Source organism: Euleptes europaea, chromosome 11 (genome assembly GCF_029931775.1).
Source record: "Euleptes europaea isolate rEulEur1 chromosome 11, rEulEur1.hap1, whole genome shotgun sequence".
In the NCBI taxonomy this organism is placed as follows: Eukaryota; Metazoa; Chordata; class Lepidosauria; order Squamata; family Sphaerodactylidae; genus Euleptes; species Euleptes europaea.
The window spans coordinates 28,957,068-28,978,294 of NC_079322.1; the positions used below are offsets into that span (position 1 = coordinate 28,957,068).

Consider the following 21,227-nt stretch of genomic DNA (forward strand, 5'->3'; position numbering starts at 1 on the left):
AAGATATCCCATTTAAATCGATAGGGGAGTTTTTGGACTGAAGAGAGGAAGTGTATTTATGGTTACTTTTGGAAGTTATCCGGAACAATGCAGCCAATCTTATGCTGATGACAGTTCCCTTTTATCTTGCTCTCCAATCAAACAAAATTATTCTGTTGTAATTTGTTGTTGTTTTTGCTTTATAGATGTCAACAATCCAGGAGTAACAAATCTAGTTGAGGTCTCAGAACCAGAAGTATTTAGAGATCCGGAAACCCCCGTCAAAGGAGACAGTCCAATTCCGACGCCAGTGGCTCCTGCCATTGCTTTTCCACTTGCAAATCCCCCTGTGGCTCCACAGCCCAAAGAAAAGGTACGCTGTTTGGGGCGGGGGGACCGGTAGAGCATCTGTGTGGTATGCAAAACGGCCCAGGTCCCATCCCTGGCATCTCCAGTAAAAGGATTAGGAAGAAACTAAAAGACTTTTACCTGGTCCCTGGAGAGCCATTACCAGTCAGTGGATAGTCCTGACCTTGATAGACTAGTAGGTCTGACTCAATATAAGGCAGCTTCATGTGTTTATGAAGCAAGCACTTGAACTGAGGAAATTTTATTCCTCTGTGTTGTTTTGCAACTGTCAATTCAAGCTATATACATTTAAATTACAATCAATTACAACAAGCAGTCAGCATTTTCAATAGCTTTCTAGTGATTACTTTAAATCCTTCCTGTAATCTTATCTGTCCTGCTAGCTAGAAAGTCATGGAGAGTTTGAAGTAATTAAAGGAAATTCCATGTGACTTACTTGAAATAATACTGAAGAACATGAGTTCATGAATGTGTTTTTCTTGGCACTGAAAAATCTGGATTTACTGAAGTATACGCAGCTCTATCAAGGTTTAGTATTCAAATTCTAATCTTGTGGAGCACTCTGGGTTTTGCCACTGAATCTCATGGTTCCTTGTATTTTCTATATCTCATATAGATGGGCTTTTCATCTGGCATGTTATCTGGCTGCAGTTGCTCATAGTTAAAAGGTTCTTATTGTAAGCTTTACTTGGCCATTTAGTAAAGACTTAAGAGCAAACATTGGGGGGGGGGGAGACACAAAATTTGCCCAGAGTTTCTCTCCAGTGGCTTACCAAATATAGTCTCAAAGTATATGACTGAGTTACATTGCACGTGAGAGCATGGAGGCTTTGAAAATAAATAGCTAGGCATCAGATTCATTGTTTGATCTCTCTTTTCCATGTCTCCCCAAATTTTATCTTGCAGGTTGTTAAAACTGACCAGACGTCTGATGGCGAACCAGAAAAACAGCACAAATTCCAGCTGTCTTCCCTTAACCCTCAAGAGCGAATTGATTATTGCCATTTGATTGAAGAGCTAGGTAAGACATTCACCAACGCTGCTGGAGTTCTCTGCTTAGAGGCTAATTATGCATTACTAAGTATTTACAGAACTTGCTATGTGGTTTATAAAATAGGTTTTCACCTCTTAAATGTTACCCTTTTTGTGGTAGGAACTGGAGTTGAAATCCATTATCCTTCTCTTCTTTAGGTGGGTTGGTGCTTGAGAAACAGTGCTTTGACCCCCGCTGTACACACACAGTTGTGGGAAGCCCTCTTCGCAATGAGAAATTCTTGGCATCAATGGCAGCTGGAAAGTGGGTGCTCCATCGTTCCTACCTGGAGGCATGTAGGGCAGCTCGGCATTTTGTAGAGGTATTTAATACTGTTATTGGCCCTTTAGGTCGTTTACAACTCTCTATTTTAACCTAGTGTTCAGAACTTCTGAAAAACAGGTCTTGGAAATATGTCTTAATTTAGCAGGATATTTAGGCTCAAGGTTGACTCGGCCTTCCATCTTTCCGAGGTCGGTAAAATGAGTACCCAGCTTGCTCGGGGTAAAGTGTAGACAACTGGGGAAGGCAATGGAAAACCACCCTGTAAACATAGTCTGCCTAGTAAATGTTGTGATGTGATGTCACCCCATGGGTCAGTAATGACCTAGTGCTTGCACAGGGTGCTTGCACCTTTATCTTTTGGGGGGCTCTTGGCATACACCCATGATTTACTTTAAAAAAAAATAGATTATTGATTTCCAAGGGCACCTGATCAAAACAAACTATCTGAGGAGTAGGAGGGAGACAAAACTTTCTACGTTAAACCCTGTGAGATAACGTTCAGTTAGTTAATAACTTAGTGTCCATTTCATTTTTATTTTGCCCTTTTTCCAAAGGTGACGTGTGTGTCCATAAAAAAAATGTTTACTACCTAGTTGCAGTTTGCAAGTTATTTTCAGAGTGTTTCTAAAGAGCCGTTCAACAGCCGTTGAGGTGACAGTAATAATTTTATGTATTACAGCTGTAATTGGTATTTATTAATAGTTTGATTTCGAGGCCCCGATTCTATTGGATGCACAGCAAATTCCACAGCCTGTCTGTGTGTGAGAGAGAAAGACAAAGACAGAGAGAGTGATGGGCTTCTGTTTTATTATGAAGAACTGTTTTATAAACTCAGAGTTTCAGAAGCCAACTGTGATCTAGCAGGAGGGGGAGGGAGCTAAGATGTTCCAAGAAAAGCCCCCCTCGCCACCTGCTCTTGAGCAAGTGGATTATGGCCTTAATAAGTGAATGCTGAGAAAAACTTAGTGTCTCTGCCTTGAAATTTAATTGTTATTACATTGTCTGAAAGATGAAAGTGTATTGGAATTAGGAGTTCAAGTTTCTTTTCTGGAGACCATCTAAGCTCCATTTCCAGTAAAATAATGAGTGCGCCGAGGTGGGCTTGCTCTTGAGACTTTTTATTTGAGATTTCATGTTAAACTTGGCAGGATTTTTATGAGTAAGAGCCTGTCCTCATTCTAGGAGGAAGATTATGAATGGGGAAGTAACACTGTACTAAGTGTTATTCCTGGAATGAGCATAATCCAGAAGAAATTAGCAGTCGCAACCATGAGATGGAGGAAAGCAATACAAAGAAGTAAAAAGGAAACCGGCATTACTGAGGTACTTAAATTTTCTGCTTTTGATTTACTGGAGGAGGGGGGGATGTGGAGTATTTCTGCTACTTTTTTTTTAAACCTGTTACACATAACAAAGGGGACAATTTAACATTTTAAAGCAGCAATCTAACTTAAACTATTCTAGTTAACTTGTGTTGCTAATAATAAAACCTTCAAAAGTGATTTCCACAGTTGTGGGCATTATCAATGCTTGTGTGTACAAGCATGCAATAATGCATAACTGTTTTGATTTCAAAGTTGTGTGTATATTGTAAAGGCTTTCTGGCCTGGCTCAGGCATCACAGATCCAATCAAATCCAGGACTTGGAAATCTAGGAGAGTGTGTTGGCAGGGGTCTCCAACAGGTAGCTCGCCAGCTGATTCAGAGTAGCTCATGCATCCCCTAGAAGACCCAGAAAATATTGCTAAAAGTTCCAGGATTTTTTTTGTTTTTGTTTTAAAGCTCTTATCACATAGGATTTTTTGCTGTGCTACTGGAGCTGATAGCTTCATGTCTGATGTTCTTCCTAGGACATGTACTGTTTCTATCACAGAACAAAATTTGGTAACATGCCAGTAATTCTAATTAAAGAAAAGGTTAGCCTGTGGTGTGTTACAGGCTCCCTCCTCTCTTTCTCTGTTTGTACTCTCCCTTTTTCTCTTAGTTTTTCTAACCATTGTTTGTTGCAATGTCTGCGTTGGCAAACAATGGCTACAGTCTTGGCTTCAAACTGTGGGTCTGAAGCAGGCTCACAAAGCATGATTGGGAGAGACTGCACATGTTTAAGACATCATGGCAAAATACTAAGAGAAAACAAGGATGTGAAAAAAATAACTGAGGAGGAGGAAATACTTACGTGAGCCTGTGGCTTGTTTCAGGTACTCCCAGATCATGGTATCTGAACTGGTCCTGAAGAACTAATATTTGACCCAAAGACAGGTATACCTTTGCACTCTGCACACACTCATCAGAGTGCACCCGCAAGAATGAATAGAGTTCAACCCCTGTTGATTTCTAGATGTGGATTATGCCCAGGGAAACCCAAGAGCACCGAATCCAACTCTTTAAATTACACTTTCCAAATTACTTGAGTAGATGCATATTTGTGCTTATGCACCTCTAAATGGCATTGCTGCCCTAAGAACCCTTACCTGGGAATAAGCCCCATTGAATAAAGTGAGACTTGCTTCTGATTAGCACTGGTAAGGATTGTTCCCTGTATTTGTTGGGAGATTCTACATTCACATTGAAATGCGGGCATTCAGCTGTAGGACTGAATCTTCTTGACATAAGCATTGCACCAACCTAGGAAGCACCTGTAGCCATAGGGAGTGTGAGATTTTTTTTTTTTTTTTTTTTTTAAGGTATGCTGTTTCTCTGACAATGGATGAGATGTCTGCGGAGATACAAGTTCTCCCAAAGCAGGAAACAATCATAAATTAGGGGACTGAAATTTCCAAAGCATTGTATTAAAAATTGATCTGTTTTTGCAGGGAGCATTTAGTGGTTGGAAGATTATTTTGAATGTTGACCCAGCTAAGGAAGCGGGCTTCAAGCGTCTCCTGGAATCAGGAGGAGCAAAGGTGGGTGCGTGCTGCTGGACTGTTCTATTATCAGTATTGTTGGTGGTCACAGATACAGGTTGCTGCTTCTTGTGCAAACTCCACCTTAGGCTACAGGAAGGGATTTCTTTTGAGCCAGGTCACCTCTTTTCACTTCAATATTTTAATCTCAAGGATTAATTTAGATCGATTAAACCTCTTCAAAAGTTTTTTCCTGTCATTTTCACTTATAAGATTTCACGGTACCCATGACGGGTGCAAATTACTTACAAAAGGGGAGTGGAATAAAATAGCTACATTTTTGCAAATTACTTATGTAAAAAGACAGCAACTGATTTTATTGGAGGTTCACACAGAGTTTAGAGCTGAAGCCACATTTTGAAGAATAAAAGGAAATTATTTTGAAGAATAAAATGTGGCATCAGCCCTAAACTCTGTTTGAACCTCCAATAAAATCAGTTGCTGTCTTTTTGCATAAGTACTAGTTGAAGTGTTCTGCTTAAATGGTATAATTCAGACTTTGCAGTATATGATGTTTGTGGCAAGTCAGCTGCCCTTCCACCAGATGAGCCCCACTGGTTCTTTGAGGTTAAATGACAAGTCAACCTGGTTCACAGCCTCCAGAATGATTTTGGAGTCTGCACCCGTCCGTTCTGCAGAGAAATGCAGAGCAGCTCTGATGGCATCAGTCCATCTGTGCTCACTCGTATCTTCTGGGAGCTCATAAGGAGGGTGGGGAAAACAGCATTGCTAAAAAATGGGCAGAAGAGCTGTGGGTGGAAGAAGAGCACAGAGATTAGAGACTCTGACAAAGAGAGCCTAGTTGGAGCAGCAGCCATTAGCAGAAGGCCGTATTTCCACAACAAAAAGCTAATGCCAGCTGTGATTTCCCCATCATGCAGACTCCAGAACCACTCTGGGGGCCTTGCACCAGGCTGCCTCTTGCCTTCTTTCCCAAACTTTCATTTGAAATGCTGGCTTAAATATAATAGGGTGCATTTGCTATCATAATTACTTAAATGGAAGACAATCCTGAAGGTAAGACTGTCCCCTTAAATATATTATGTCCAGTTTTTGTTTTTCTGATGGTACACCTGGGGAAAAACCTAGTCCTCCATTTCAGGAAATACTGCAATTCCTATTGTGTTCAACATATGCTAGTTGCAGGTATAAATCTGAATTTCTCTTCTTTTGTTTTAAATCTACAGGTGTTGCCTGGTTATTCTTCTGCTCTCTTTAGGGAAGCCACCCACCTTTTTGCTGATTTTAATAAACTGAAGCCAGAAGGTATAAGAGTCAACGTAGGAGAGGCTGTAGCTCAAGGAGTGAACTGCCTGAAGCCCGAATATATTGCTGATTACCTTATAGAGGTTTGCATTCCAGGAACATAATATGGAGGCATTTTCCAAAAGTCATTTCTAGAACATCACAGTTGTGACTCAGCAGCTGCAATGGGTCGCAGAAGGGCTTTTGCATCTTAGGAGCCGTGTACATAATTGTAAAAATGGCAAAGAGCTTTGGGTTGTCCTTCATGTCCACACTGTAAAGACCCTCTTGTCCCATTTGCTCAGTTTAAAGCAAAAGCTCTTGAAATAGGTGTCCTTTTCAAGTAATAGTTTGCCTTCTGCATTGCTGTTCTGTTGCTGGAAGTGAGTTTGCACAGAGCGACACTCCAGAGAATAGGTTCTCTCCTCCATCCTTGGAAGCATCATTGAGAGAATCTCTGCTTGCTGGGCAGGGACCTTTACACAGTATGCCTTTTCCTGGTGCTACAGCAGGAGCTCCTGATTAGCCACCATCTATCTGTGGCATTAGCTAGTATGGCAGAAAGGCAGCACGCTACTGGAGAGATTGGGGTAGAAATTGTGGAGGATCAAAAACTTGGATGTGAGGAATGGCTTTGAAAGCCACAGTTGTGGCTCTCACTCTAGTGTGTTTGAGTAATGTACTCTTAGTGGGAATTTTGGTACTAAGGTTAACAGATGGCTCCTAAAATCATCTTATTTTTTAAAAAACACAATTTTGTTTGTTTTGAAGGAACCACCACCTCCAATGGAATGCTATCGTTTGCCTGAAGCCACTGCCTATCTTCAGAATGGCAAAGAACAAGGAAGTGAGTTATCTCAAAAACGAAAAGCTCCTGAAGAAGCACACACAGTCAAGAGATCCAGAAAGTATTGACTGCTTTTCCTTTCCATACAATGAATTTTCCATTTCTATTTATAATTGTTTTCTTTCAACATGAAAGAACATTAAATTCTTTTGTAGTATTTTGTGTCTGCTGGGTATTGTCCTTAACCATCAAAAGTAGACCCCTCATGTTTTGCTCTAAGTTTATAATAGTTCTGTGAATATTTTTGAAGTCAGTGGTTTTCAGCCTTTCGTAACTGAAGCTCTACCAATTGCTGTATCAAAGAAGCTGGCTCCCATCATGATAGGAACAAAAAGCTTATTTTGTTGTTTTATTGATTGATTATAGTGTTTTAAGGATATAAAAAATTGCAATAGCACAATGGAGAATGCTTGGAGAATGCCTAGTAAGTTTTAAGGATATAAAAAATTGCAATAGCACAATGGAGAATGCCTGGCAGGTAGGGACACATCAGAGACACTTGCTGGTGGGCAGAGGAAATGGGGGATTAGGGGAAACACTAGGTGTCCCAGGTTATGACTATCACATGCCAAAAGGTCACAGATGGATAATATGTGGTAGGTATGGTCAGCAAGACATAACATGTCACACTTGAAGGTGGAGATTAAGGGCAAATGATTTCTTAGTAACTGTGACGAAAACCCTCCCTCCTAGACTACTTCTACATAATCTGTATTTTTTTCTTGTCCGAAATGTGGAAGCAGGGGCTGTGCGTCATTTTCAGTTGTGAAGACAAAATAATGCTAAACATCAGTGGTGTGCGCCAAAATGTGAAGGTAGTTAACTATTCCCACTACTTTGCTGTTGCTGTGGAACTTGGCTCCAGTTATTTTGCCCAAACATGCTCACAGAACTCCAGTGCTCTTTTCAGCACAATGCATGCAAAGGAATGCTTGTGCAATCACTGCACCTATTCTGACTCTGGATGAAAACCTATATATACTGTAGTAATGAGACTAGGAAGATTCATCAGCTTATGCACACCCTTCCTGACATGGTTCAGCATTCTGGACAATTCCTTCTCCCTAGAGGGGTGGGTGCTTTGGCAAAAATAGGCATTGTCTCAATTCTCTGAATAAAATATATGAAGCAAGCTTCCAACGTGTTAGCTTCAAGATGTCATTACAGTTCTTTGGAGCTCCTAGTCTCCACAAAGAGGCGTCTACAACCAGCGCTGGGGCTGCACCTTGCGGGGCCAAGATGTTTCCTCTTGAACTTCCTGAAAAGTGTGCTGTGGGCTTCTTTACCTTGCAATAAGCAGGCAGTGTAGCTCTCAGAAATAAGAATTATTGCCCCTGCCATCTCCTCCAAAGTCTACATGAACCAAATTGGAGGGGATTAAATCCCTTGGAAAGGGATAAGACAAGAGTAACAAGTTGACTTAGACCTTGTACTAAAAGGTATTCAAATTCCTGCCTCCAGGTTGGATGGAAGCAGACATCCATCAAGGGATATACTTTCTTGCTCTATTTGCCTAAGCAATGCAAAGTCTGCACCTCCAGTTCAGAACAAAACATGCATATTGAAAATATATGCAAAAATATACAGATGCACTCATAGGTTTGTATACTTCATTTTCAGAACTTAGTGTTTCCTTGTATTCATGTGATTCTACCAACCACTGTAATAGACCTAAAGACAGATCCTAAGCACGAGTGCATGCACTGCTTTCTAAAACATTTTTAAAGTTGCTTCTATTATAACAATCTCCGGGACAGGATAATTACTCCATTTAATTTTAAGTCCACATATTTTAATAGTTGTATGGAGTACTCAATGTCCTTTTTCTTTTTAAAAGGGAATAGGAAAAAATCTGTTTGTAGGGGTCTCTTCTTACTGATTTAAACCGTTGTGATTTCATTCAGTGTACTGACTAGTGCCCTCAACTTAGTGGAAATCTTTCACTAGTCAGCTGCTTTGTGGAAAAGGGGGACCAGAATGCTGAATCAAGGCACTCCTGGATGCTCACTGGAATTTTAGTTTTTGGAAATCTCTTTCTAAATCAGTCTCAGCTATCATACACAGCACCATGAATGTTATGCCCCTTCCTGCCTGGATTGGCGCACTTAAGTTAGATAGGATAAGGCCTAATAATTCAACAGTATAAGGCTGGCACATGAAGTATTAAACAACAGTTCCCTGTAAACCATGCACCAGACACTTGACACACATAAATGGCAAATTCCATCTCTTTCTGTTAAGGGGTTCCTAGTCAGTATAGTGAGTGGGCTTTCTAAGGAGACAGGTAATAGAGGGCTTATTGCATTTAAGAACAGCAGATTTATGAGAGTGATATTAAACAGTGTGAAGGTAAGTATTTTATTCAGGGAGTTTACAAAAAATGACAGTTGATCTTAAGTAATTTCCATGCAAAACCCAAGATCCTTGTTAATACAATTAGATCTGCACAGTTAATCACGTAAAACCAGAAAAGGATGCATAAAGACTGAAAAAACTCAACCATGCCTTCTTGCAAAATTCAGTTATACGATCCATATATTTAAATGTTCTGCACAGAAGCCTTGTATAGTAGCAAAATACTGTAATGAAAACAAAGTGAATGTTTGCTTATTGTGACAAGCAGCAACCAGACCTGCCAATTAGCTATGTTTTGCACTTCTGTAGCACCTTCCATCAGGGAAACTCAAAAACATTCTACAATGAAGATCCCCTCACAACACCCCTGTGAGGTAGGGAAGTATTCTTTACAACTGAAAAAAAACTGAGGCACCATGAGACTTCCATCCATTCCTATCCCATACTCACAACAGACTGCTTTTATCCTTTTGGATCACTTTTCTTCATCCATGTTCACGATCTCGCCATTTGTGTGTATTAATAGTTTAATAGGCCTGAGTGAACATATTCTATAGCAGCATGAAGTCTGTTGTATTTCATTTGCTCCGTTAAAATGAAGCAATTTATGCCTCTTAAAAATGACCATCTGATTTTGTAATTTAGACATCCCCCTTCACATATTTTTCACATGTAAAAAAGAGATTTGAGAGAATCCCTGCTCTTGAAGCATTTCTTCATATTATGCCTTCCTGATGCATAACCATTCTATACTGCAGAAAAGGAGGTGGTAGGACTGTCCAACTTCCAATTACAGGCACCTCTAAAAAAATTATTCCTCCTGTAAGATGCTGCCTTTGTGAAGTAAGCTTTTTCACGGGGGCCAAGCTACAATAAACTTTCCTGTTAACTATAGAAAGTCAGGAGCATCCGAAAGTACCCTCTCCTGACACACTTGCAGTGGTACCATCTAGAACTCTTCCACCTCATTCTATGCACTGTGTGACTGCTCCATCAGTGGAAAGTATTGCATCCTCTAAACTCTTCCTTCCCATATGGAACTAATTCCAAGTACTTTTCTTACTTTGTTTGCCCCTTTTGACAGCTGTCTTGAACAGAATGTTAATGCAGTATTACAGCTGCACAGCAGGCAAGGAAAAGAATCACTATTTGGACACATTTTTTCATTTAGGTATCCACCAGGCTGGAATTTTTTGCAGGCTTGGCACTTGCTTCCTTGTGTGGGTTTCACTTGCTTACTATTAGCCTTTATAGTTGCTTTGCATCTTTCAGCTATTGTAGTTATTCACAATTAAGTCTGTTCAATACAGTATATACTTTAGCAGTAGAAATTTGCCCTTACTTTTCCTGAAACTTTCTGGAAACAATCAGTGCAGCTATTGCTGCTGCCAGCTACAGTTAGGCACAGTTTATCCAACATAATGCAGATTTCCTTTGACTATTACAATGCAGCTGGAGCTATGGAAACATAGTTTTCAGAAGAAATATGATATTGGGGATTTTTATAGCAGTCTAAGGCCTCAGTGCTAAACATTATATACAGGTCCCATTCAAGTCAAACGAGTACATAGAAGATATTACGTAGGTAGACTTGGCTCTGTGCACAGCCTGCAAAACGGTCAACGGGTTCAGGATTGGTCTCACCTGACCTAGCTGTTAGCTACATAGCAGATGTCAGATGCAGCTGCATGCCTGTGCATCTAATTTTCAGTTACCGGCAGTGGAGGAACCTATGCAGAGGGAAGCCTGCCATAAGCCCTCCCTACTCCAGCGTGACACCCAACACTGAACAAGCACTGGGGCATGATACTGATTGCTATAGTGTGTATGCTAGAGGCACCTGTGCAAACAGCTTGTAGGTTCAATACAACAGTGTGGAGTTTATGCAGAAGCCCCTGAAAATGTGAAGGCCCTGCAGGCACTCCTAATGCTTTCACAGAATGAACACCCTCTTCCTGAGATCCCTTTACCACCAATTACGAATGGACAACCTTTTTTGGAATAAAAGTTCTACCACATTCCTCAGGTTATCAGAATTACAATTATACATGAACCTCCCTTGACGATATTTTTTCTGAAGTTAGTTTACTGAAAAACAGATTGACTATACTTACCTTGAACAAAACTGACATTTCACTAGTGTAATTTTTAATGCAGCCCCAATTGCAGTTTTTAGTGGCCACTTAGAAAGACTGTGACTGTGTCAGAGGTTTTTTTAGCTTTTATGCTCACTTGTGAAAGGACAGCTAACTTTAAACAAACCCGGAATGGACCTTAGCAGGTTAACGTTTGTTTTGGGGGCCTGATTAGGGCTATTCTGAACTTCAGATCCTTTCTGCTGAAACAATGGCTTGGGTCTTACCTGTTTTCTGCTGGTGGAAGGCACTGCCAGTCAAAACAGGAAAGGTAATTTCCACCAGTTCCACCCACCAACTGCAGCTGCCCACCACCTCTAAAACAGTCCACAGAATCCTAGGAGAACAGGAAGCTGCAGTGCAAGGGGTGGGGGGAAATCACTTTCCTTTCAGGCCCATTTTAGGAAAGTAATTATACAGCAGAATTGGTTGTGGGGAAAGTAGCTAGGCATATGTTAAGATGCAGAAACTTCAGTTAATGAAGTAAAACATTTCATACAAATTATGTACTGACCCCCAAAGAATGCGCAAGTCTAACAAGCCAGTAGGACAATACTAAATCCCAGACAATTAAGTTTTAATTGTTATAGACTTCAGTGGCGAGGAAGGCATCATATGCTGTACTTTTTAGCGAGATTTGGAATTGTACTGTTTTCTCAAGCTATATGATGACTTTAAAATGGACAATGGAATGACTTGTTTCAATGCCTATGCGCTTCAATGTGGGGGAAAAATTTTTAACACTGGGAAAAGCACCAAAATCTAAGGTTAACAAGAAATTTAATATGGACTAGCAAGCAAATCTGCTCAAGTACCAACAACTGACTGCCAACCTCAACAGCGCTACCAAGAGCAGGCGATCACTTTGTTTCACTTTGATCTGTGGTGTTTACTAACAGCAACATATGCAGGGTGAGGTAGAAAGTGACCAGATTTGCCAAGCTAACTGAAGGGATGGATACTCATCGTTATCAGTAAATCAGCTGATGATTTACTGCCCCAGGCTATGCACATGTGCTCGGAGGTTGGTGGAACTTGGGAGTAAGTAACCTGCATAGGATTGTAGCCTCAAGTTTCAACTTCATGATCATACATCAGTTTTATCATGATGAACGATGCATGGCATCATCATAACTACATGTAAAGATTCATTAGACTCCAGAATTCATGTACATTTCCATTTATTATATTTATTAATGTTACAATGTTTTCTTGCTCTGCCAACCATGCCCAAGAACTCAAGTGAAGATACAAAGGACAGCTTCATCTACCCTATCATAGTATATTAAAACTTGATTCCTGTGTAATAACAACCTCAATAAAATGCCAAAAGCTGGGATTTAAAAATTTATGTTTCCACTATGCCATTAAGTGACATACAAATCCACATAATCGTAGTTCTTCAGCTTTAATATCCTGCTAATGTTTTGTTGGCAAATACATTTTCAGGAAAGATATACGGTTCAATGGTGTCAGCTGTAGGTTTACGTTCAGTGATCTGAGCACTCAGAAGCCTGGCTTTGGTATCTTATATCTATATAAAAATGCAACTATTTAGTAGCCATTTTGGTTATGGTGAGCAATTCTTTACAGGGATATGGCCAATGCCACTCTAAGCACTGAGATAGGGAAAACAGTTGGTTCTTCAATAAACCATTGATTTGACATCATTGCCAATAATACTTCCTAAGAGACAATATCAATATCAGCCACACCAAAATTTGGATGTGAGGAAAAATTAAATAGGATTACTTTCCTTTAAGCAGGAACATCTTTAGGATTTGAATAGCGTTCTAACCACTGTCAATATCACACAGTACAATATAGCACAAATCTTAGCACAAAGTACTATTATACTAGCTTCTCTCCAAATAAATGGACATAGGTCAGAAGACTGACCTACAACTGAAGTCATCACTAGATCTTTGGGCAGCAGAGGAAAAAATGCTTTAAATGCAACATCTTACTCCAAAATATTTCCAAATTTCAACCAGTAAGAAGCCACGACAAAGGACATTTTTCACTCGACATGTAGTTACTTTCATTCTGCAAACACAATAGTGTGCAATCAACAGCTGTTACTTGCCATAATACAAAGTTAAAACTAAGTATACGGCCTATGTTTTTTCAAAAGAAGCTCCAGATGCTAAGGGAGCCCAGACGTTTCTGCCCACTGAATGCAAACCTACAGAAATCCTCATCCCTTGAACCCCAGAGAAGAAAAAAAAAACTTAAGTATGGATAGTCTGCATATTCCATGCTGCTACTTGACTATATTGCAATTTCTCAAGCCAGAAAAGGCATATTTTTAAAATGAAGAAAAGTTTACATACTTGAAAAAGCTAATATATGCAGACTAGTGTCCCTACATTTTCTATCTGGTTGTGTATTTTCTGATAACTTAAAATCAAATTAAGGTAAACAAACTACAGCTCAACAGTACACTGCATATTTCTGAAAGTGGTATACACTAGAGGTTTCTAGTCAGTTATGGCTACATATGAGAAGATGTCGTAAGTGGGGGGCACAGGACAAGTTGTTCATTTAAGGTCACTTCAATCTGTTATTTATAGTATATCAGAACCCAGATGGCTGACTTCTGCAGGATTTCTGAGAGGAATCCAGTAGAGCTGGTTTCGAGTGTCAGATGGCCACTAAAGAGTTGTAACCTTTTCCAGAAGTTGTGATCCACATGGTGTCCACAATGAGTGCAGCAAGTCTGAGGTAGTCAACCCTTACGAAGGCTCAGTATCTGAACATAAAAAGATTTGAAATAACCACTGGCTGCACATGGTTTTGCAGAGTAATCAAAATACTGGGGGGGCTCCTGTTTGACCACTTACATTAACATCTGACATCCAAGGAAGAAATCAGGTGTACCATATTAAGCATACTTCCACAGTGCAGAAGAGCCAATCACTTACGCCAAAGTAGTCTGCACTTGTTGCCAGTAGATCCAGTAGAAATGAGGCGGCACGTTCATAATAGCTGTAGTTTAGTTACCTTAGACTGGAAGGGGATCAAATAACCATTCCTTAATTGTAATGTGTGTGCAGCTCTACTGATCCCCAAGCACAGCATATTGGTTGTCTAGGTGAAGTTTAGTAGCCTGGGTTTTTGAAACCTCATCCCTACCTCTATTTTTGTGTTTTACTACTTCAAAGCTCTTCTCCATTTCTTTATCCCTAAGGGAAAATAAATGTAATCAGTAAGTGTCTTAAACGCACTTGCCCCTCAGTATTATTAATTCAATGACACTAAGCTTTAGTTGCAAAGTTCCATGGTTAGGCCACTGACACATTGGACCTATGGCCTGCAATCCAGGGAACTCAGAAGCATGGCTATGGTCCTGTGCATGCCTACTGGGATTATTATAACAAGACTACAATCCCATTATACAAACTGCCTTTGAAACACCAATGGCAGAGTTGGGGATTTGCTGTCTTAAAAAAAAAAACCCAACAGGGATACTAATGTAGTTCTCTGGTTCAAACAATTGATTGAACACTGGAATACACAACTTTGATCTATTCTGAATATTTATGTCCAATTGAGTGCAACATCGATAGTTATTTGAAAGTACAGACTTCGTTCCAGGGAACTACAAGACCCAAGGGAGGGTTGAAGATTTGTTTGTTAACAGCCTCACCCAAAATGCCACATGGCATACTGTGATGAGTCTCCTAAGCTGCTTGTGGCTGGAATGGAAGTCTGCTGTTCAAACTCAAGGATTCTATCGAGTACACTCAAGATCTGGATGTACCTAAAGTACTGTACTAAACTCAGGTTCCAGACCTAGTGAGATTGTGACACAGATAAGATCAGTATCTTTGAAAACATCTGATTTTAGACAGACAAGAATGGAACTTGCAAACCAAGCCACCAAAGGGAGGCACAAAACTGAAACAAAACCTTATTTCTCCTGTTAAACTACAGAAAGTTTTGAAATCCCGCAAATGGGATTTAAGATCCCTCCAGGGCTGTCAACTGACACCTGGGACAAGCACAGATCAAACTTCCCAACATTCTAACACCCCATCCCTCTAATCAATCTCTGAATATCAAACTATTGTTTAAGAAAGCCTCCTGTCAGGACTTGAATGAATAAAATCCACATGTACAGTTATACTCAAAGCCTGTTTGCTTCTTTGAACGTCTATCATGTCACATACTGATTTGTCTATGATCTCTGTGGACAGGATTATAAAGCTTTGAAGAATTAGGAAAAAAGCAGTGTTAAGAGGCAACTGTGCAGAGTGCTATTACCATACTTACTTTCTGGTATCTACATGCTTGGCAGTGGACTGCAACGATGGAAATTGTGTATCGCTATAGATTTCTGGGGGTCCTTGCGGTGTTTTCCTTGCCTTGGTTTCTCTAGCACCAGGTGGCCTATACACCCCACTGGTCTGGACAGGCTCTGGGCTTTCTATAAGTGAGTTAAGAGAAGGTTTACAAATAACCAACATAAATAAACGCATGTCAGTTTGGAATACACTGGCATAACTCAAGTGTCAGAGCACAGCATATAATAGTCTAGCATTCTGAAGGTATCTGGTCACTATTTAACATAAGTCATCTGATTCTTTTTTCTAATAGGCAACCTATTGTCAAAACTATTTTCCACAAATCAATCTACAAAACAACATAAAAATGGAGTAGCTCCTTAGAACTTAAGTCTTTGAATTCTTAGTTCAGCATGAAATTGAAACTTGTCTGTTTATGTACCCTGTTCTTCCGATAGAATAACAAGTTTCATATAAAAAATAGTAAAGGAAGGCCCTGGCACATCACTTTTGAGCAAACGCAGGTTATGTCTGCTGCCAGGCAATTATAACAAATGTGATCTATCCAGAGAGCAAGTAGTACTTTTCTATTCCCTTCTTGCTTTAACCAGGTCTTGACTGTCAGAAAGATGATGTATAATAAAAATTTCCCTAACATACCAAGTGACATGCCCACAATATTCACATGTTAAACCTTAACTTTTATAACTGATTGACCTAATTCCTAACCAAACTACCTGGAACCTAGCTGAATGGCTTCCCAGTTCTGAAATGAATTAAGAAAACAAGAGGCTCTGAGACTATTGCATCTATTGACAGTTAGCTGTACTGCAGTTACAGTGAGATAGAATGACAATGTAAATGTTTATCGAATGTTTATCTTTTTATTTTAAGCAGTGATACGGGACCATCCATTACATTATTCTTGAAGTTAAAAAGAAGCTTTAACTTCTGTTTTGATTATCAGCAGTAGTAATGGAAGGTCCAATAAAGCTACCTGCTTTATAGTCAGTTAAAATCAATGTACAGGCAAACAAAAACTTACCAACTGTTTCAACAACAGGGCTTTGTGTAGTAGCAGGCTTATTCCATGGGCCAGATATTTTATCCACACCACCACCAGGTTCTTCACTGTCATCCCTTGGTTCTTCTCTCTTTTCACCATCATCATCATCTTTTTCACTGTGACAAAGCAAAAAGCATTATGTGCGTCTATCACTTGCAGACGGAACATATACAACACACTATTTATTTCACTTTTTATTATGTTAAGCACTTAAACATCAGTGCGGCTGTCATCAAAAATAAAATGAAGATTTCTATGCATTTTGCTAAGGTCTCCATAGGAGGACAGTGATAAATAAAATAAGGATGGAGTATGCAGTCAACACAAAAAAAAAGAAGAGCTAGCATCCACTGTAGATAAGCCTCACAAGGCTACAGGCCAGTAATCAGTGAAGTATAGAGTACAAAGATATATGGCTGCATGAATTATACAACTTCAGGGGAAGGACAAGCTAAGAATCCTAATACATTTGCTGCTCACATGTGATTTAAGGGTGATAACTAAAATAAAATTAAGTGAAGCAGAGCAGATACAAGGCTCTGATACCCTCACTGGCTCCTCAAGAGTCAGAACATCCAGAAACAAGTTAAGCATTCAGTTTCTTTTTTAGTGGACAGCTTATGTAAGAATTGTTACAGTACTACACGGCTAAGATCGGCACACAGCAGGTACTGCTTTGAAGCAATATAAGCTATCACGTGGTAAGTGATTTTAAGGATGACTTGATCAGTGGCATTTTTTCAACCGTTAAAGTGAAGTCAGTCTCACCAAACTAAGTTATGAGCTTTACAAAGAATCTGCTTCACTCAGGTAAACACAGCAAGTTGATTCATGAAGAGTTCTTTTAACAGATGTGTATTCTGAAGACAGTAATACCTTATTTGCATGGACTGAAGTCTGAGACCAGTGTAGTCAACTTCTTCCTGCTCAAACTCCTTCCAGTCATCCTCTTCCTGAAAGAGGAAAGTATTATACTGGCTCATTATCAGGCAATCCACACCAAAACTCATGAAACAACCATGAAAGAACAAAAGACACCCTCCCACACACACACACCTGCAGCAGGATATCAGAAAACCTGAAGATAAAACCAGTATCATAGGAAGGCACAGAATGACTACATTGCTATTTTTGAATTACATAGCACATGTAATTTTCTAGTTTGCCCTTGACAGAGTAGGCCTTGAAATACAGTTTTAGTGTAATGCTTTACATTATTATTTGTAAAATATGTATTTCCCAAAGTCTCCTTACGGCAAGCATGAAGGCAATGCATAATTTGTTTCTGCATTTAACTTTTTGCCCTTCATTCCTCAGTTGGCAGACAACAGCTTAAAGCAAAAGATCCTGCAGTTTAGAGTGCATGATGTGTAAAAATGCACACTGAAATCTTTCTGCCCCTCTACAACCCTCTTGTACCTCACCAGAAACCACTCAAAGGTCTCCTTGTCTGTCATTTTTATTCTACCCTTCCCCAAAAGAGTTCAGGGCACCCTGCAGTCCATTTTATCCTCACAACTACTCCATGAGGTAAGGAGCTGAGACAGGGAATGACTGGCTTGAGGTTACTCACAAAGCTTCATGGCTGAGTAAGAATCTGAACACAGGTCTCAGCAGTCCTAGTCTAGCACCTATCACTATACCATACTGGCTTCCTGACTTTCTAAAGCCAGTTTTCAGACAGTTGCATATGGGATTAGAGAGAGAGTAAAGTCAGCAACTTGCAAGCTAAAGTACCTTCTGCTTCAGAACCATTCATGTGCAAAGGCTCCAAAGCAAATAATTTCTTTTAAAATTATCCTTTTAAACCACCATCTATGGCACTCACTACTCCTGTATTTCTCAGCATGATTCATACTAAGCAGAAAACACTACAATCAAAAAACATTTGCTAACGGAGTTCCTCCATGGGTGTCTGATATTTTATTTTCAAAGGAAACCCCCCCAGAGATAAAATTTACCCAAAATGGTAACTCAAACTCATGGAAAAACAAATTTTAGACAGACAGGTTATAAAACTCCGTGTTCATTTTACTTCCTTATCTCTCTATTGGTTGGTTCAAACTCTGCGTTTTACAACAATAGCCTATGCAAAGTTACAGTCCATTCCTGAAGGGGGAGCAGAAGTTCCTTTGGAGCCAGTGTGACCCCTGGCACCTACGCCGGCGTGGGGGCAAACATGCCAGCCTGTGGGCGCCACTGCCCCCCAATGCCATGCAAGCAGCACTTCCCCATAAGGGAAAGCCTGCGCTCCTGTGGTGGGGGGGGGGGAGAGAGCTGCCTTTAGGCAACTTCCACAACCCTTTTGCCCCAGGAATACCCCCTTGAGCAGCAGCAGGGCTGTGCCACCTTTTTTGGTAGCACAGCCTCAACTGTTTTCAATGGGGCATTTCCCCCTTATTTTATTAATATGCTTTTTTAGGCTCTGCGGCAGCCAGGAAGCCTCTGAGGAGGTGCCGTGACTCCACTGCTCCTGGCCACCACAGATCTACCCCCTTCAGGATTGCACTTTTTCTCTAGTCCAAGCCCATTTCAATAGGAAATTGAATGCACAGGACTATACTGCCAAAGAATTGGATGGGGATGCCAAAGTGCAAGTACAGTACAATTTTACTCACCCAAAATACTTTAAGAGTCTACAAAATGTTTCAACATTTGTTCATGTTACAGTAGAATGTCATGGAAAGCCACTAATAATCAAGGCATTTAAATATCAAGAGAATCAAGCTTTTCTACTTTGATATGTGGTCTCGTAGGCCTAGCATTAAAACATACTAGTTTAATAGTTGTTTTGTCTTGCCTTAGCAATGATGTGCACAAAAAAGAGGTAGTAAAGCTACTGCTTTAATCCATTCACTCTACAAAACCACCTGTAGGCATTCAGCTGCCCAACACACAAGCAGAGCCTTCTTAGGCAATTTATAAATTTACAGGGAAAAGTGAATGAACTGCACCATGCGCCTCTTTGAGCATGAATAGCTTGGTCTGCAGCGAGTACCTATTCAGTCTACGCACACTGGGGCCTTCTAAAAGAAGTAGTGCTTACTTTTAACTTAAGAATTTAAAAGTCCCCATGGGGAGGGGCTTAGTCTTCCAATACTGCCTCCTGATTATTATATAAATGACATTTCCTTAACATGCACTACATGGGAAAATGCTTTCAAAACAGGCCCTGCTTGTACATTTTCCAGGACTCTGATTCGGAAGCCATTAAAAAACCACTGGGAAGAGGCTGCGCTGCCATGTTGCCGCCATAGGTGCCTCAGTGGCCCGGCTTCTTTCTTTCTTTCTGCCTTTTTTTCTCATGTCAAAGTAACGGTAACGACTGAACTGCAGCTTGGGGCAAGCAACAGCCTGGGTTGCGACAGCCGTGCCTCGCCGACCTCCCAACGGCGTTTAGGGCTACGGGAAAAAAACAACTTCGGATAAACTCCTCGGCTCCGCGGGGCACAACACAGCTCCAGGCACATGGGCGCAGGGCAGGGGAGCCCCAGCGGCCAAGTCCGGGGCGGCAGCACGGGAAACCCGACGTGGAAGCGACAAAGGAGTCGCGAGCTCGGGCGAGGGAGCCCCTCCACCACCCAGCTACAAGGGGCCGCCCCAAGTCGCCCAGGCCCCGAAGGCGGGTGGTGGGTGCGAGTCTCCCGCGCCCCAGAGCCAGGCCGGGGAGGTGGGGGGGGGGCGCCCTGCCTGACCCCGCAGCGGCGCCCTCTGCCGGCAGGAAGCCACCAACGCCCACAGGAAGCAGTCAGGGGAAGGTCTCCTCTCAGCTCCCTCCCTCCCGCCGCCCCCACCCCGGAGCCCCCGGCCATACTTGACTCGCCCCCCACCCCCACATACCTTGTTCCCCGCCTTATGAGCAGCGGCGTGGCCGCCGGGAGCCGCCCCGGAGCCGCCCTCGGTTTGCCGGCTTCCCCCCATCCCTCCGGCGGCAGCGGCGGCGGCGTTGGACGAGGCTGCCGAAGAAGCCGCCGCAGCGGCGCCTCCCCGGCTGCTCTTCTCTTTCCGCTTCTTTTTGTCTCGCTTGGCGAAGAAGTCGTCCAAGCTCCTCTCCTCAGTCTCGGCCATGGCGGCGGCGGCTCCTCCGTCTCGCGCTCCGGTTCGAACCGGTTGCGGCTTTGGCTGAGGGGCTGACTGGACGCCTCGTCCCCGCGCCGGGCGGTTGGGCTGCTCCAACGACCCGGCGGTGGAGGTGAGGTGAGGGCGAGCGGCGGCGGCGGCGGCGACCCCCCCCTTCTCCTCACGAGTGAAATTCCCGGCACCACCCAGCAGCCTCACGTGCGCCTCCTCTCCGCCCGGCCCGCCAGCCTCCCCTGCTTCTCGGGGCGGGTGGTACAGTCCGAGACCGCGGCCGCCCGCGAGCCGCCTTGTTCCTTCGGCAGCGCCCGTTCGAAGGCGGACGGGCGGTTTCCGCTCCCCACGTTGGTGGCCGCCACTTGACACAGCCCAAGGAAAAGGGTGGGAGGAGATGTGGGGGGGGGGCAGAGAGAGAAGGGCGGAGCCAAGAGGCAGGAGCTCGGCCGACGTAGGCCTCTGAGAGGCACCTTATTGGGCGAGAGAGCGGGAAGGAGGGAGAACGCGTGCGCCTCGCTGCCTGCCCACCACCCCCCGCCGAAAGGAAGGCTTCTCCCGGCCAATAGGGACGGACGGCGGACGGCGGCCTCGTGCGTGCCGGCAGGGGAGGACGTAGCATTCGAGGGTAGTCATTGGTCCGTTAGGGGAGA

General features: G+C 42.1%; 2 protein-coding genes across 3 annotated transcripts in view; one reads left to right on the top strand and one right to left on the bottom strand.

Annotated features, from left to right (window-relative positions):
* The window catches only part of TOPBP1 (DNA topoisomerase II binding protein 1), a 30,472-nt gene extending 23,657 nt beyond the window's left edge, over positions 1-6,815 (top strand). The window contains exons 20-26 of the mRNA XM_056858002.1: positions 186-352; positions 1,255-1,369; positions 1,540-1,703; positions 2,849-2,989; positions 4,480-4,569; positions 5,757-5,918; positions 6,586-6,815. Of these exons, the coding sequence (XP_056713980.1) occupies positions 186-352; positions 1,255-1,369; positions 1,540-1,703; positions 2,849-2,989; positions 4,480-4,569; positions 5,757-5,918; positions 6,586-6,729 (983 nt within the window). The 3' untranslated portion in view covers positions 6,730-6,815. The remainder of the gene's footprint in view (positions 1-185; positions 353-1,254; positions 1,370-1,539; positions 1,704-2,848; positions 2,990-4,479; positions 4,570-5,756; positions 5,919-6,585) is intronic.
* Positions 6,816-13,271: 6,456 nt separating this feature from the next.
* CDV3 (CDV3 homolog) lies at positions 13,272-20,611 on the bottom strand. Of its 2 annotated transcripts, none has more exons than XM_056858000.1 (5): positions 20,344-20,611; positions 17,380-17,456; positions 16,483-16,619; positions 15,427-15,580; positions 13,272-14,336 (listed from the first exon to the last, which is right to left on the bottom strand). In XM_056858000.1, exons 1-5 carry the CDS (start codon positions 20,569-20,571, stop codon positions 14,210-14,212), a joined length of 723 nt encoding a protein of 240 aa, XP_056713978.1. In that variant the 5' UTR covers positions 20,572-20,611; the 3' UTR covers positions 13,272-14,209. The 2 variants fall into 2 exon arrangements, with proteins under 2 accessions (XP_056713978.1, XP_056713979.1); XM_056858001.1 differs by having other exon boundaries at positions 13,272-13,903; positions 20,344-20,610.
* Positions 20,612-21,227: the final 616 nt, after the last annotated feature.